This window comes from Tiliqua scincoides, chromosome 16, assembly GCF_035046505.1.
Source record: "Tiliqua scincoides isolate rTilSci1 chromosome 16, rTilSci1.hap2, whole genome shotgun sequence".
Lineage (NCBI taxonomy): Eukaryota > Metazoa > Chordata > Lepidosauria > Squamata > Scincidae > Tiliqua > Tiliqua scincoides.
In genome coordinates this window covers 5,001,659-5,018,324 of record NC_089836.1, presented here as the reverse complement: position 1 = coordinate 5,018,324, position 16,666 = coordinate 5,001,659, and the positions used below count along the sequence as shown (strand labels likewise).

General features: G+C 51.4%; 1 protein-coding gene across 5 annotated transcripts in view; it reads right to left on the bottom strand.

The window, feature by feature from the left end:
- PNPLA7 (patatin like phospholipase domain containing 7) overlaps positions 1-16,666 on the bottom strand; it is a 60,262-nt gene that overhangs the window by 30,510 nt on the left and 13,086 nt on the right. For all 5 annotated transcript variants that reach the window (XM_066610912.1, XM_066610913.1, XM_066610914.1 and 2 more), the window contains exons 14-19: positions 16,464-16,622; positions 16,011-16,088; positions 13,287-13,492; positions 10,310-10,441; positions 8,550-8,673; positions 1,982-2,095 (exon numbers count right to left, since the gene is read on the bottom strand). In XM_066610912.1, the coding sequence (XP_066467009.1) occupies positions 1,982-2,095; positions 8,550-8,673; positions 10,310-10,441; positions 13,287-13,492; positions 16,011-16,088; positions 16,464-16,622 (813 nt within the window). The remainder of the gene's footprint in view (positions 1-1,981; positions 2,096-8,549; positions 8,674-10,309; positions 10,442-13,286; positions 13,493-16,010; positions 16,089-16,463; positions 16,623-16,666) is intronic.

Below are 16,666 nucleotides of genomic sequence, written 5' to 3'. Positions count from 1 at the left end.
ATTTTGTAGTACGGGGGAAGGTGTTAAAAATTTTCTACGCCACAGTGCGGCTCAACAGACTTTCAGACCGGTTTGGGATCTGGGAGGAAACACGGCCACCAAAGTCGGGGATGTAACAAGCAAGCACCAAGATGGGCCCTGCTGGATCGGGCCGAATGGGCCCCCCATTTAGCCCAGCCCTTTGATTCCCACAGTGGCCCACCAGCTCTCTCTTGGAAGCTCATAACCAGGAGGAAAAAGATCCACCTGCTCTCACCAACTCCACCCCACCCCCTGTGGCTCCCCTGCAAATATTTCAAGGCAGGCTGCCACTGAATCTGGAGAGACTAAAAACCATCAAGACTTGTGACCACTGGCAGGACTGATCAGACAACGATGCTCTATTTTCCATCAACACCTAAGCGGGGATTTCTCAAGGACTATCGAGTGCAAATCCGCACGGGAAGAGCATGATTTTTTTTCCCAACAACACACCTTCAAGCATCCTTGCAACGGAAAACTTTTTTTTCTTTAATTTAAAACCACATCAGAGTAGCACTCTTTCTCCCTCTGCCGTTGAACACCACCCTGGCAGGTCTCCAGCACTTGTCAGGAGGTGACGGTGCCGACTGAAAGCATGTTTTAAAGTCTATCGGTGCTGGTATATAGGGAAGTTGCTCTGACTTTTTAATCAAAACAAAGCTGTTTCGGGGAGGGGGTATGTAGGGGGGAGAGTGAGCGTACAGGCAAAACCCCAACACCTGTCAAACGGGAGGGGAGGGGAGGGAAAAACTCAAACACACACCCCTGCAGCCCAATTTTCATAAGATGACGACAACAAGCCAGCTAGAAAAATAATGCACAGATGGAGCTTCCATCTAAATATAGAGTTGCAAAAATGCCTTTACGAGATAAAGCTGCAAGCTGATTGCACACCAGCACATTCTTGGAGGTTAGTGGAAAATGTCACGGAAGGACGATGCCATCAAGGGCAGGCGGGGGGCAGAGAGTAATGGCAAGGCCAGCTGGCCAAACCAGCCTGGAGCCTAAGGAAGTGGGCAGAGTCCGCGTCTCCCGGCCCAGCCGGGAGAAAAGGTACAAACCCTTTTCTTTACCCAGTCTGTGGAGCTCCTCGCCACAAGAGGCACCAGGCCTGGTTGCCTTGAACAGGGGATTGGAGAGATTTCTAGAAGAAAAGTCCACCACAGATTACAAGCTGCGATGGGTATGTGCGACCTCCCGGTTTCAGAAGTAGGCCATCTCTGAATGCCAGATGCAAGGGAATTTAGCATACAAATGACATTCAGGCATTCAGGCATACAATAGGCATTCAGAGACAGCCTATTTCTAAAACCAGGAGGTTGCATATACCTATCATGACTTGCAACCTGTGGTGGACTTTTCCTCCATCAATCTGTCCTTTTGAAGGCATCTAGGCCAGACGCCATCACCACGTCAAGGAGTTCCATAGACCAGTCTTGTGTGGTGGTGGGCTACCGTTTCATAACAGGAAGCTGGACTAGATGGGCCCTTGGCCTGATCCAACAGAGGTGGTCTTATGTTTTCAGTACTCATGGTCACGGTTCCTAGGTCCGCATGCTTTTGTTGCACCAGGCTAGTGACTATCAATCTAGTGGTTGGGTTTCACAATACAGCGAGCTTCAGTTTAAAAGCTAGAGATACCACTCCCCGGCATTCAGAGACAGCCTATTTCTAAAACCAGGAGGTTGCATATACCTATCATGACTTGCAACCTGTGGTGGACTTTTCCTCCATCAATCTTTCCTTTTGAAGGCATCTAGGCCAGACGCCATCACCACGTCAAGGAGTTCCATAGACCAGTCACACATTGGGCAAGTGAATATTTTTGTTCTGCTCCAACTTTCCCAACAGTCAATTTTCACAGTCACTTATGATAATGTTTCCCAAACAAGACAAAGAAGTTAAGAGGATAATTTAACCTAAGGAAGTTCCTTCTCTCGCACCTGACCCAGGTCCTTACCTGCGGGAATTTGCGCTTGATAGACGTCAGTGCCCCCTCCGGAAGCTTGGCCAACTCAGAATCGCGAACTGCATGGACCGTTGTCGCTCTGGGTTGGTGAGTTAAGGCCTCGACCTGAGACCAAGAGGTGAGTGTGTGAAAAAGAAAGTTATTGTGGAGGTGATATAGCAGCACTGCTGAGGCATAAAGCCCCTCTAAGAGGCAGTGGTGTCACTGGGGGGTGCGGACAGCACTAGGTAACGCGGGGGGGGGGGGGTGACACCACTACTGGCCAAAACTGTGAAAATCTCGCTACTATCAAGTTATACCATCATGTTATACAACACTCGATGGGTAACTTAATGCAGAATGCAATGAAATAAACTGCGTTGAAATATCTATATCCTATCAAGAATTATAGCCAAATAACCAGAAAACACAACTGCCTTAGGTAACAAAAAGTAGATTTTTAAAACTCAGAAATGACCAAGGAGACTGACTGTTCTGAGAGCAAATGAGGTGTTATGACGACACAGCAGGGAACCAATAAGGTGTCTGTATGAGTTGTGGGAATGTCATCAGATTGGCCACTGGTTTTTTTGAGGGTTACCGATTTGGGGTGTGTGTCGCCACTGCATGTAGGCTGTGTGTATGATGTCGTAATTTATTCAGTACGGTCTGGGACGGGAGGAGGTCCACCATGGGGGTGACACAATGATGTCTTATACAAGGTTACGTATACAGGGTTGCCCTTTGCCAGAAGAGAAGCTGTCCCAAACCGCCGCAGGACCCAGATGTTTCTGCGTTTTCATTAGCTCGGCCTTAGATTGCCGACACAACAGACCGAGACCACTGCATTGTTCTTTTATTATGGGCATATGCGGCTACCGGGGGGGGGGGATCACGGGGTGGGCAGAAATGTAGGGCTACAATCCCACTGTTACTGTTTATTCATTTTATATTTGTGGAGACCTGGGTGATTCTCTTCTCCACCCCCAAACTTAGAACTCAAAAAAAAAAAAAAAGGAGCGATGCTTGGTCCCCTTCCCCTTTGAAACCATCCCTCCCTGCATCTGTTTGCCACTTCCAAAAATACAACGTGCTGCGGGCGAGTTGTCACTTAACGAGGCCGCGTACTGAGCCGGGCAAACGTCACCCGTTGCCCAGAGGGAGGTGCCGACATTTCCCCCCCACTCAGCAACGCGGCTGGGTTTCTGGAGTCGACGTGCCACCAGAGCCCCGGCAACCAGGGCGAAATCCCACACACCATGAAGCGTGGCAACAGGGGCGAGCCAGCTGAGCGCTTAGCAACTAATGGACTCCCGGGAGGAGGCGGTCATCACTTGCACTTGGGTCCACTTCCCTGAGGCAAGAGGAGCTGATAAAAGAAGATGGACGTGTGGAAAGAACATGCATTATGCAGAAAGACAAGATTCAACTGAAAAGGATTTACTCCTTCAAAAGGGGTGATCACACCCTTCCCAGCAGCTGCCTCTCCTGAAAGCAAGGCTGGAAAAAACAAAGTTTGGCCCATGTTGTTAACTCCTGTCCTCCGCAGAACAAAAAAAAGAGGATTAAAAGATTAGGAGGGGATCATGGGGAAGAGTACAGAGGAGTATGGAAGGAAAGAGAGAAAGATGTGCCTGTGTCACAGAAGCCTTCCAGTTGGCCATCTCCTCCTTCCTAAAAGCACGTCTGGGAAGGCGACGACAGATGGCCTCGGTTTGTTCTACCCAAGTGGTGTGGCGTGGCTCGCTTGGGGAATCCTTGGCCATGAAATAAGGCAACAGCCACTGGCTTCAAAAGGGAATTGCAAAGGAGCCCATGGAAGACCTTCCAAAAAATCCTGCACACTTCCTCACCTGGATCAAGGTGTAAAGAACAGGCTGTTGTAGAGGTACCTGTTGGCAACCTTCAGTCTCGGAAGACTATGGTATCGCGCTCTGGATGGTGCTTCTGGCACAGCGTCTAGTGTGGCTGAAAAGGCCGATTCGGGAGTGACAATCCCTTCCACGCTGGGAGCAAGTGTAGTGTGCCCCTGGTCTGTCTCCCTGGCTGTGGGCCTTCCTTCTTTGCCTCTTTGCCTCAGTTTGTTGGCCAAGTGTCTCTTCAAACTGGGAAAGGCCATGCTGCACAACCTGCCTCCAAACGGGCCGCTCAGAGGCCAGGGTTTCCCACCTGCTGAGGTCCACTCCTAAGGCCTTCAGATCCCTCTTGCAGATGTCCTTGTATCACAGCTGTGGTCTACCTGTAGGGCGCTTTCCTTGCACGAGTTCTCCATAGAGGAGATCCTTTGGTATCCAGCCATCATCCATTCTCACGACATGACCAAGCCAACGCAGGCATCTCTGTTTCAGCAATGCATACATGCTAGGGATTCCAGCTCGTTCCAGGACTGTGTTGTTTGGAACTTTGTCCAGCTGGGATTTCTCTCTGTCCTTTCCAGAGAAGCTGTTGGTCTGATCTTGGAAGCTAAGCTAAGCAGCATCAGGCCTAGTTAGTACTTGCATGGGAGACTGCCTGGGAATACCGGGTGCTGTAGGCTTATACCATAGTCTTTCGAGACTGAAGGTTGCCAACCATTTGTAGAGGGTACATCTAGGGGAACAAAATGCGGAGTCCAAGCCAAGGCAAGAGGCAAGCATTTTGGTCCCTGCTCACAGTGACCCATTAATATACCCGTATAATATATATGACCAGGATGTCGAGGACCAGTCACTCCTCATAGCTCAGCTGGTTGACTCTCTGCAGACGTGGTGATGGCTGAGAGGAGGAAGTGATGCCCCCTCCCCTGCCAGAACAGTCCTACCTCTTAACTCTTGGGAGCACAGACCTGATAATCCACTCCACAAGCTGTGATGTGAGCTCCTGCAGAGGCCTCTTTGTCAGCCGTTCTGGCAAGCTGGCGTTCCCTTAATGCCAATGGTCTTGGCCACATTCGTGCTTGCAGAACAAATGCTGGCCCGGTGTCGGCACGGCCCTGCTACCTTGGCAGGGAGGTTGGCTGTGCCAGTGCTTTTCCAAAGAGACACGCTGTACTCTAAAGGCAGCACAAGGCCCCCTTGGCAGTTCCTCTTCCTTGTTCTGTCCATCAGCTAGTCAGGACTCTGCGTGCTGCTCCTAAGAATCCCAGCAGGCCCTCAGTCGCTGGAGTCAGAACCAGCAAGACTGAAGAGCATCAGAAGAGAGCTCTGCTGGGTCAGACCCAAAGACCCAGCACTCTGTTTCCCCACTGCCCATAAGCAAGATGTGATGGCGATGTGGTAGGGTGCCTGATCGTGGGCACTGGGATGGTGTAGGGGAAGGACTGGATGAAGGCAGTTAGATTTGGCCAAGACAGCCCTTTTGGACAGGAGACCTGTGAATCTGGGCGTGGCCTGTCAGCCTCTTCTAGGTGGGGTCCCACACCTTCTGAAGAACCAGCCTGGGAGTGTCCCTGCCCCTAGTTGTCCAGGTGTTAGCTGTGGCCCAGAGTGCCTTTGCCCAGCTCAGGACGCTGCACCAAGCGTGTCCTTCCTTGAATCAGTCAAACCTGGCTATGACGAGTTAGGCATTGCTTACTTCACGACTGTCACACACTTTAGGAGGGGATACCTTGGTTTCCCCTGGGGGCTGGGGATAAGAATAGGCCCTCAGTTTGGCTGTACTTGTTGTAAGGCGACTAAACAGCCACCAGGTAGATGGGACTCGTCAGCCTGGGAAGGCAGCTCATCTGAGAGAAGGAAAACTCTGATCCCAAACCTCCACTGCCTCGTGGCTACATCCAGTTATGGAAAAGGCTTCAGGAGTCAACCTCGAGGCAAAATCCGGAGCCGGAGTCCCTGAGGCAGTTCATGGCTGAACACAGTCACGTTCTGGAAACTCCTGCGACGTCGCTGGAACCAACCGTATTGGCCTCTGCCTTTCCATTGGACCATTTCAGCGACGTGGAGAGGGGGGATTTGCTGCATGGGTAACAGCCTATCCTCCATACCTACTTTACCCAGGCTTTGCGCTCTGGAGAGGACACTGTTCCAGAACCACCATTGAGAGCGTGACACCATAGTCTTCCGAGACTGAAGGATGCCAACAACAACAAAAAAACAACCTTGGTTTAAGTTTTATGGGGGTCGGTTATTGCTATTTTTTATCTTAAGGTGTAATCTTTGGTTTCCGTTGTAGCGTTGTTCAATTTTGACTTTCGGAAGCCACCTGAGCCCCTCCCTATTGCAATGGAGAAAGGCAAGCTTAAAAAGTCTGGAGGGCAGAAAGGGAAGCAGGCTTCATTTGGAAGGTGAAATGGAAAGCGTCGGCCAGCACTGAGGTGGCGGGAAGAATGAGAAGAGAGGGAGGGGACCCCCCATGTCCAGTGCTGGGCACCTGCTAATTCGGATGTTGAGTAAGGCACACCCAGCAGGGCTCACGGAAGATTGACGACGTCAAGCTAATCTCGCATCCTTTTACGGATAAGTTAATTGGCTTCCTGTTTGAGCTCGCGTTCCCACTTGGGTTTCAGCAGAGCGTTTGATCAAGGACTGCGCAGGAAGTTGCTGCTCACCCTGTACGAGAACTGGGAATTAATTGTTGGCATTAATTTCTTGAGGGTCACAGCTTTTGCTGCCAGTTAAAAGAGATATTTAAAATTCTTTAAATTATCAATCGCCCCCCCCCCGGCCCTCTTTTGAAACCTGATTGAATATTGCTCTCTTTTTAAATGAACGGCACAGAATTAAAAATATTTAACGTGCATAAAACACTTTTGAGGTCCTGATCCTATCCAACTTTCCGGTGTTGATGCGGCCGTGCCAACGGGGCATGCGCTGCATTCTGTGGTTGTGGGGGGTGGGGGCCAGTCACAGAGGCCTCCTCAAGGTAAGGGAACGTTTTATCCCTTACTTCAAGGCTTCATCGGCCTGCAGATATCAAGGGCCCACAGACAGGGAAAGAGTGGGAGGGAGCAGCCGCTTTTCTGCAGAGCTGGGACTCACCTCTGCCCTGAACTAACTGCATGGCCACCCTGATCTCCTGAGCCATTCTCACCTTTTCTGCTCCTGCAGTTATGGGGGGGGGGGGGAGGCCAAGTCAGCCTGAACCTGAGTAGAGAGAACAGGAGGATGGAGAGACCTGCTCCTTTGTTCCAGGGTGGAAAACCTACATGAAAGCCCATCCCTGCCAAACAGCTTCGGGAGATCTGAATGGCAAGTAGGTTGGAGAGAAATCTGTCCCATAAAATAAAACTAACAGCTGCCAACGACCTTTAATATGAACGAAATGACTCCGGAGATCAGAAATAATCCTCCCCCACCGCACTGCCTCCAGTTACAGGGTTCCTCGGATGCCGTATGCAGAAATGCTTACAGAAATCAGAAGCAGCGGAAAGGAATCGCACTGACTGAGCCGTTGCAAAACCATGCTGTGGCTGGGATCCAAAGAACTACTTTGGGTGCACTCCAAGATCGCCTGCAGGTGACGGTGCTCGTGTGAGACTTCCAGCCATTTTAAAAATGTCGCCGTCGGGCCATAAAACCCAACTCCTGTCGTGAAAGTAGTTGGCTGCGCGGCACAGAGGCTGCTGTTTTGAGAGTGCCTCCCCGCAAGCCCTCTGGAGGGCACAATACAGAGCGTGCATCTCCCTGGATCCGGGCCAAACAAACGTGAGTGGTCCTTGTCACTTGGGTGTCAGCTTCTCCCTTGCCTGTCCTCTCCCTCCCACCCCCGCTAATATTTATGAGTTGAATTAACAGGAATGTTTAGAGCTGGCCATAACAGCCCTCTCTCCTGGAGCGTAAAATGGAATTCGCTGCCTCAAGGGCTGGCTCAATGCGGCATTCACTAATTTAATTTCATCTTCGGGGCAATATATCACCGGCTCCCGGGCTGGGTACTGCCGCGGAAGTGCCTTTGAGATCTTCTCCTGCAGAGTTTACCGAGAAGGAGATTGCCTATTGTCAGAAGTATCAGTACCTTGGGCTTATTTGTTTAAAGTAAGACAGACTGACCTCACACACACGTGAATTTCTGCTGTACTTCCTAGCCAACCAAAGGCCGACAGCTGCTGGGACCTTGCTGCGCCCTTTCAGGAAGCAAGCCATGCTGCAGATTGAAGAACGGCCCCTAGTTCCAAGCCTTGAGCTGTGGATGAGGATCTTTCTTGCAATCAGGAAATACTTCATGCAGCTACAGCGGCTGAAGTGGCACAGCGGGCTAAGAGATCGGGACGCAAACCAGGATTTCCCCAGTTCGATTCTCAACTCTGTCAGCAGACAATTATGTGACCTTAAGCAAGCCACTCTGGGGGCCCTGGCTGAGGCTGAGTGGCTTGCTTAAGGTCAAATCAGACAAATCAGAGTTCGGCATCCCAGAAAGCCGTGGATAAGGAGGGCCCAGTGTACATCAAATACAACGTGCGTGAAACTGCATGTTCAGAAAGGGTTATACAAATGCCAAGCCTCAACGTCTTCATCGCTCAAACTGGGACCTGCTGGTCTCACCCACCTCTAGGCCATCGGAACTTGTGACATCTCAGAATGTGAGTTTTCAGCCAGTCAACTCCCTAAGGTGCTTCAAAGCAACTGCGAACAGACCTCTCCCCGACACAACAGCCTCTTACCACGCCAATCAGGTCCCCGCGGCCGTATTCCCCCGTCAGCTGCTTCTTCCCGTCGTCCATCCTGATGACGGAGCGGAGCCGCCCGTTCAGCACAATGTAGGTGCAGTCTGAGTTGTCGCCCTGCCTGGGAAAAGGAAGAGCCCCGCGTGCCCTGGTTAAAGCGGGAGGCTTTGGGTGTTACAAGCATGAACTAGGGTGATCCCAACATTCTTTCCTCTGCTTTCTAGAGAACTCAGAATAATCTAGAAGGTCAATGGTTGGGACCAGAGAGGACACAAGGTGCTGGCCTCAGTGACTGTACCACTTCAGATGGGGGGGAAGAGAGAATATCCCACTGCAACTAAAGGTTAGGTATGTGTAGCTGAAACAATATATTCCTTCCTCGTTTGCCCTTGTCTCCCTCTCCCTTCACAGTATCTACACTGTAAGGCCCTCGAGGCAGAGACCACGCCTCTCATTCTTTCTAAAGCCCACATAGATGAAGGACACTTAAATATTCACCTGTGTAAAAATCCAACACAAAAGCCCCCTCCCTACGCAAGCAAATCTTGTGCATCTGGAAAGCAGAGCTAGAACCTCTCCCCTGTGAAAGGCAAACTTGCCGCCTACCAGGAACTTTAAATTTATATTTTTATTGCAATTTTGGCATTAAAAATACATAAGGCCAGAACAGTCAAATTAAAAACACAACTGAGCCAGCCAAACAAACGTCAATCACCCAGTGCACATTTCCAACCTCCGTTGTTATGGAATACAGAAGAAGTTTAAATCAAGTGCTTTCTATTCAGGTCAGTGTTCTGGAAGCGAGCCCTGCTTGTGGCCCAAAGGGATACAGTCACAAGAGAGCCACAGGACACAGAGACACATGGCATCTCTGCGTGCGCAGTTCCAAAACAAAGAGGCCCTACAAAAGCCTCTTGGCTGCCCTGTCTAAATAGACCCAACTCAAACTGCCGGGTCTCTGTCACGCACCAAACCCAAGGAGAGCACGGGCTGTTAGCCCAAGAGCGTCAGCTGTAGGTGCACAGATAGTAGAAAGGTGCAGGGGAGGAGTGAACACGGGCTGAGGCATCCTCACATCAGAGACAGGCGCAGAAGCTCTTGCTCGGAGGAAAGGGCTTTATAGGGGCTGCTGGCCTGAGATTGGTCTGGGAGTGTCAGCTGACTGAATGCTCAGACCAGAACTGCAGTCTAGATCAGGGGTGTCCAAAGTTTTTGGCAGGAGGGCCACATCGTCTCTCTGACACTGTGTCGGGGGCCAGGGGAAAAAAAAGAATTAATTTACATTTCAAATTTGAATAAATTTACATAAGTTTACATAAATGAATATATTAAAGATGAACTTATATGAATGAATGAAGGTCTTGCAATAGCTCAAGGCCTATAAAAGGCCTTGCACAAAGCAAGCTGGCCTTTTCGTTACTGCAGCTACTGCATCACAGATGTGAAACAACAAGCAGTGGAGGGAGCCCTCATCCCACAGCTAATGTGAGAGGTCTAACAGTTGCCCTCATGCTGAGAGCAGTTGCATTGGGCCAGTGCGGGCTCCAACAAATCTCCAGAGGGCCAGAGGCTCATTGGAGACTGGGGGCTCCCTGCGGGCCGCATTGAGAGGCCTGAAGGGCCGCAAGTGGCCCCAGGGCCAGGGTTTGGGCACCCCTGGTCTAGATGGTGCCCGGAAACACAGAGCTCGCCACGGACAGAGTGCTAATGGGCAACAGCCCTATCAAAACAGACCCTCACCTTGTTCGTGAACCTACCTGTAAACAGCCCGCCCAGCTTCCACTTCCATCCAGTCGAGAGCAAAGTCGATTTGCCGGACAAAGGACGACATCCTTTTCACTACGGTGCGCGCCACGCCCAGGACGATGGTCGGTTGCTCCCGCATGATCCTGGAAGGTAAGGCCTGGCCATGAGGGGAAGGGCCGCAGTTTTAAGCGCACACAGACTCCGGCTCAGAGCTCTTTTGGGAAAAGATGCTGGGAGTTGCCATTTCCCCCAGAACACCCAGCTGGTAAGGAACAGGCCCAGTTGCCTTGACTACTCTTCCTTTGGGGACTTCAAGTCTAGGCTGGCCCGACTGTGAGGCCAGCACTTCAGGCTCCCCAGGACTCCACCATTTCTCCTCCACCTGCTTCCTAGAAAGGCAGTGGAAGAGGCAGCACAGAGGAGAGGACAGTGGTGGGCTTGACCCCTAAATATGAGCTCCCAGGTCTGCAGAGAGGCATTTGCTGGATGATCTTGGGCCAGCCCTGTTCCAGGCAGTTTTCATAAACCAATACACACTAAAAACACAAGAACAATTTTGTTTTTTTTTTAAGTCTAACGGCAGCAAAACAAGAAGCCCACAACAGGTTAGGAGTCAAACATCAGACAGAATTCATTTCACTCTTTAAGCGAGCCTGCTTCCATTTTCGTTGCACCACAAACTGACTTTAATTAGCTTTAATTAACCTGCTCCCCTGGCTGGTTTCTGTGGCTCTCTAGGGAGCCGCAGCTTGCAGTTTGAGAACCACTGCTCTATACCTCCTATGGCCTGGCTCGCATGGGCTGGATTCCTCACTTTATGACGTGCACAAGGGCAAGGCAGCTGTTTTTTGGCTGAGTAGGGCCTCTCTGCAGGAACGAGGAGATGCACAAGAGGGCCTGCAGCGCCCAACAGTCGTTCCACATTATGGCCTGCACAGCCACCCCTTCATAGCCTGGGACAAAACCCAATAAGGACCACCTGCTTCTACATCAGCTCTCCAGCTTTTGAGATCCACCACCAGGCCCTCACTAGCACAGATATGGTTGGCAGGTTCCAGAGACAAGGGGTCCTTCTGTTGCAGCACTCATTTAAGAGTTTTCTAAGGGAAAAACTGAGCACGTTCAGAAAGCTCTCCCCTTCTGACCTCTGCCGTGGAGACTGCGTCTACTGAAACTGTTGCTTTCTCTGTTTTTTTTCTATTTTTGGAGGACTGCAGATTCGATGTTAAGTATTTCAATTTATTGTTTTGTGTTTGATAATTGTGTGTGCTGTTTGGGGGATGTAAATCCATCCAAAGGAATAAAAATATCTGGAGGCAAAGAGATCTGAGCTTGGCCAATGACAGGATGGAAGACCGTCTCTGGGCACACCTATCTGCCTGCCGTCTGCCAGTCTTGTTGGCTGCACATCTGGTAGCAGAAAGCAAACGGTCTAGCTGTGGGGGACTGAAACCTCCCCTCTTACTGGAGTTTAGGGCCCTTACAGCAGACCGGAAAGGCTCAAGGCAGCCAAGCAGAAAACTGACAGACAGAAATGGAGGAAGGTGTATCTTGGCAAGGCAGGACAGGTGCCCTGGATGCCATGGGGGAGAGGGGCACCAGATGTGGACTTAACGGACAGCAAGCAGAAGCAGCAGTGCCCCCCATGTCCATGGTGCTCCAGGCAGTTCCCAGCTCCCCCAGGGGGCACTAGCAGCTTCATGCTCCCCCATTCCTTCCCGAGTGCCACCTCCTCCGGGGAGAACCCAGAAGTGACTGCCTTGCACTGCCTCCACACCTCTCACCAGTCACAGACCACAAAGTTTCACAGTGACTTCCCTTGCGCCCCACACGCCTCGGTGATGGCTTAATTAGATGCTGGCTTCAAGAGGCACGGCCCCCACCCTGAGCTGCAGCAGAGGCAGGCGGCATTTAGCACGTCACCGCTGCGAGTTCAGGGGAAGCGTGCAATTAGCCAGCACCTGCCCTGTGCGCTTCAGTGGCGTGCCAGTTCCAGCATGTTGGGGGGGGGGCTGCGCCACATCAGGCTTCCTGCCTTCGTTGGGCTGCAGCTGAGCTGGAGGCAGGGCCCGGCTTGATAGGGCTGTTTTCTTCCTCCCCAGCTCCCACTCCGAGGCACTTGTGGGGTGGGGAGGAGAGGACAGAAAGCACTAAAGCAGGGCTCTCCAAACTTACCCGGGCTTGTGACACCCTCAAAACCCAGAAGAGGCGACAATGCAAAACCCATTGTGTGATGACATCATTGCCACTTCTAGGTTCAGAGGGCATCAGAGGCTTCAAAACAGTGGCAAGGGGACCAGGGTGGGTTAGAGGGCTTTTCCCAGCTCTGCTAGCACCGAGCCTCCTGTTGCAATCTGAAGGTGCAAGCTGCTGTCTCTGTGTCGCGTGACGCCCCGGTAACTGCCTGGCGATGCCACAGGGCATCATGACACATGCTGGGGGGAATACTGGACCAAAGGTTCCCAACGTTAACTCGAAGAACGTTTCAGAGGCTTTTTACCTCTGAAGGCTGAAGAAATCCTCTTGAGGGAAACATGTGTTTGAATATCAGATACACAGAGAGCGGGGGTGGGGGGACATGACGCAAGATTTACAGTGGTCAAGACATCAGTGGACACATAAAGCCATGCCTTCCTCTCAAGCCTTTAGGGATTGAGAGGCTACAACGGTCTAAAAATTTCAGGTCAGTAAACCCTGAACATAAATCTTGAACCACACAGTATAGGGTACGTGCAGCCTCTGAAACCTTGTTGACCTCTATAGCTCTGACTTTAGTATGTTGAAAGGAGACGCCCTGCCATTCTTATGCCAGTCACAGAAAGGGGACCAATTCACAATGGCTGCGAGATGCTGAGACTGCAGGTGAGGCTCGCAGGGGGCTTTTGCCCAGCCTTGCCCAGCTTCCTGAGTTAGCCCAAAGGTTTGACTTCTGCAACCAAACCTGGGACGCCTTAAGTTTGCTCTAGCAGATACGCATCAAGGACTCACTCGTAGAAGTGAGACTTGGAAATGGCCAGGAAGCTGCAGTCACGGTTGGCCTTGATAGTGAAGATTAGGGGCTCCCCAGTGAGGACGGCCAGCTGCCCCACCAGCTCTCCAGGGTGGGTGATGAACAAGCAGGTCTCCTCTTCCGAGTCGATTTTCCGCTGATACACGTGTAGCGTCCCTGAGATCACAAACCGGATGCTGACGTCCTGTGGGGATAGAGTCAGAGTCCTTGCAGCCTTTGCAGTTCCCCAAAATCACACACCAATTCCCTCATGATGTGCCTGTCTGCAAAGTCCATGCCAGATTTTGGGGAAAACCACCTCTGATCAAAGACAATCAAATGAGAAACATGCACATGCACTTTGCCTGGCCTTGCAGACATTAAGAACATAAGAACAGCCCCACTGGATCAGGCCATAGGCCCATCTAGTCCAGCTGCCTGTATTTCACAGCGGCCCACCAAATGCCCCAGGGAGCACACCAGATAACAAGAAGACCTGCAAGGCCTCCTGGGAATTGTAGTTAAGAACATAAGAACAGCCCCACTGGATCAGGCCATAGGCCCATCTAGTCCAGCTTCCTGTATCTCACAGCGGCCCACCAAATGCCCCAGAGAGCACACCAGATAACAAGAAGACCTGCAAGGCCTCCTGGGAATTGTAGTTAAGAACATAAGAACAGCCCCACTGGAGCAGGCCATAGGCCCATCTAGTCCAGCTTCCTGTATCTCACAGCGGCCCACCAAATGCCCCAGGGAGCACAACAGATAACAAGAGACCTGCATCCTGGTGCCCTCCCTTGCATCTGGCATTCTGACATAACCCATTTCTAAAATCAGGAGGTTGCACATACACATCATGGCTTGTACCCCGTAATGAATTTTTCCTCCAGAAACTTGTCCAATCCCCTTTTAAAGGCATCCAGGCTAGATGCCAGCACCACAACCTGTGGCAAGGAGTTCCACAGACCAACCACACGCTGAGTAAAGAAATATTTTCTTTTGTCTGTCCTAACCCGCCCAACACTCAATTTTAGTGGCTGTCCCCTGGTTCTGGTGTTATGTGAGAGTGTAAAGAGCATCTTCCTATCCACTCTGTCCATCCCCTGCATAATTTTGTATGTCTCAATCATGTCCCCCCTCAGGCGTCTCTTTTCTAGGCTGAAGAGGCCCAAACGCCGTAGCATTTCCTCATAAGGAAAGTGCCCCAGCCCCGTAATCATCTTAGTCGCTCTCTTTTGCACCTTTTCCATTTCCACTATGTCTTTTTTGACATTGCTACTGACCAGGTCACCCTGTCAGCCTGAAAACGACCTGCCAGCCTGGATCATGAGCACACTGCCCTCAGAAGTATCAGCCACCGCATGTTCAATTCTACTTGGCTTGGCACACTCTCACAAGTGGTTCTTTCCTCATAAGGGAAGCCAGAAAAACCAGCCTAGACGAACACTGCCAAGACCACTCTTAGAACGACTGCCTTGGAGTGCAAGGGCCTTCCCGTGGGGCGCACTCCCAGGCGTGCATGTGGGGGCCATTAAGTCGGTGATAAATGCCTGGCTATTGTACACACGGCCCCCTTGAGGGTTGTGAGATGACACTCTTTATGGCAAGGGCTGCGGCTTTGGAGCTCCACCTGCAAATGCCAGAAATCCCCAAATGAAGAGGAAACAGCTGTGGCTTTACAGACCCCCTCCCACAGCTGGTTCTACAAAGTCACACGCATACACAAAGGTGGGGGGGGGAATCTTCTCTGCTGTGAACATTTGAATCTATCCGGCAACTAAAAACAGTGACCCCTTTCTGGGTTAGGGAAGGTTACCTTAGAGCCCTTCTCTCTTCCAAGCCAATTTTCTAGATATTTTGGGATTCTTTTCCAGAAGGGAAGCATTTATGACAGGCACTTCCTGCCTGCAGCTGGAAGTGGGGAGGTCCAGCAAGAGCTGCACCCCACAGTGCTCCTCCAACATAGAGGCACAAAGCTGCTTCCCTCCCCCACACACACACAGACACTCACTCTAGGGCAAACCCAACACCTGAGACACACAGTCAACCACACAGTTTCTCTCGCATAAGTCTCAACTGACTTCTTCATAATAAGAGCCAGGAATCTTAATACCAAAGGGAGAAGTGGCAAGTAGTGATGGATGAAGGGGAGGGTGATGGATGGAGGGGAGGGACCCCCTCCATGTTGCCCACTCCCTGGCACTCATGATGGTTTTCCACGGACAGCTTAACCAGCCCCACAGTGCTCCTCCAACATAGAGGCACAAAGCTGCTTCCCCCCCCCCCACACACACACAGACACTCGCTCTAGGGCAAACCCAACACCTGAGACACACAGTCAACCACACAGTTTCTCTCGCATAAGTCTCAACTGACTCTGCTTCATAATAAGAGCCAGGAATCTTAATACCAAAGGGAGAAGTGGCAAGTAGTGATGGATGGAGGGGAGGGACCCCCTCCATGTTGCCCACTCCCTGGCACTCATGATGGTTTTCCACAGACAGCTTAACCAGCAGAGCATCGTCACCACCGCAGTCCCATGGGGGGGGGTGTCTTCTAATTTTCTCACCGATCCAGGTGGCTTCAAGAAGAGGGTTAGATAAGTTCATGGAAGAGATACTGATGATTGGCCACTGCAGGAGAGAGGAGGCTAGACCCAACAGCCTTTCTGGGAATGGTTGAACAGGGCTTTCCTTGCGTTCTTAGAAGCCGGGGGTGCTCACCTGGTCTCCCTGCCGCGACACCACTGTCCCTGGGGTGACCTGGTGCAGCGTCACTTTTCCATGCAAGAGGGAGGGTTCCTAAAGCAGGAGAGGGGAAAAGAAAAAAAAAAAAGATGCGACCTAAACGAAGCGCTGCAAACTCGGCACCCGTTGTAATTTCTGCAGGGCTTAAATATCCTTATCCTTCCCTGTACCTGTAAGCCTAAGTAAACGCCAGAACTTGCAGCACATATTCAGATGATGGAATTCAATCTTGTTCCATTTGTTAGGCAGGTGAAACTTCTGCCCGCCTCTGGGTGACCACAGCGCAGGTCCACGGAGTCCGACATTTCATTGAGGGGGCTGCACCCCCCACCATGACCCACTGGCCTTCCTCAGCCTAAAGAGGTTGGCACTGCAGCACGCCTCCCCCTTTCTCACTGCGTGCCCCTCTTGGCCCCCCCCATCACTCACATCCAGCTTCATCAAGGTTAAGAGGTCCTTCTTAGCAGCCTCAAAGATGGTGTCGCTTTGCCTGCTGGCACCAGGCTCCTGCGTGGTGAGGTTGCCCTGGGCATAATGGAAGACGGCGGGGGCCATTTCTGTCACTGTCACCGTCTTCTTCAAAATGGACTTGGAGAAGCAGAAAAGGGTGTTAATTGGCAGTCTCCTCGGGA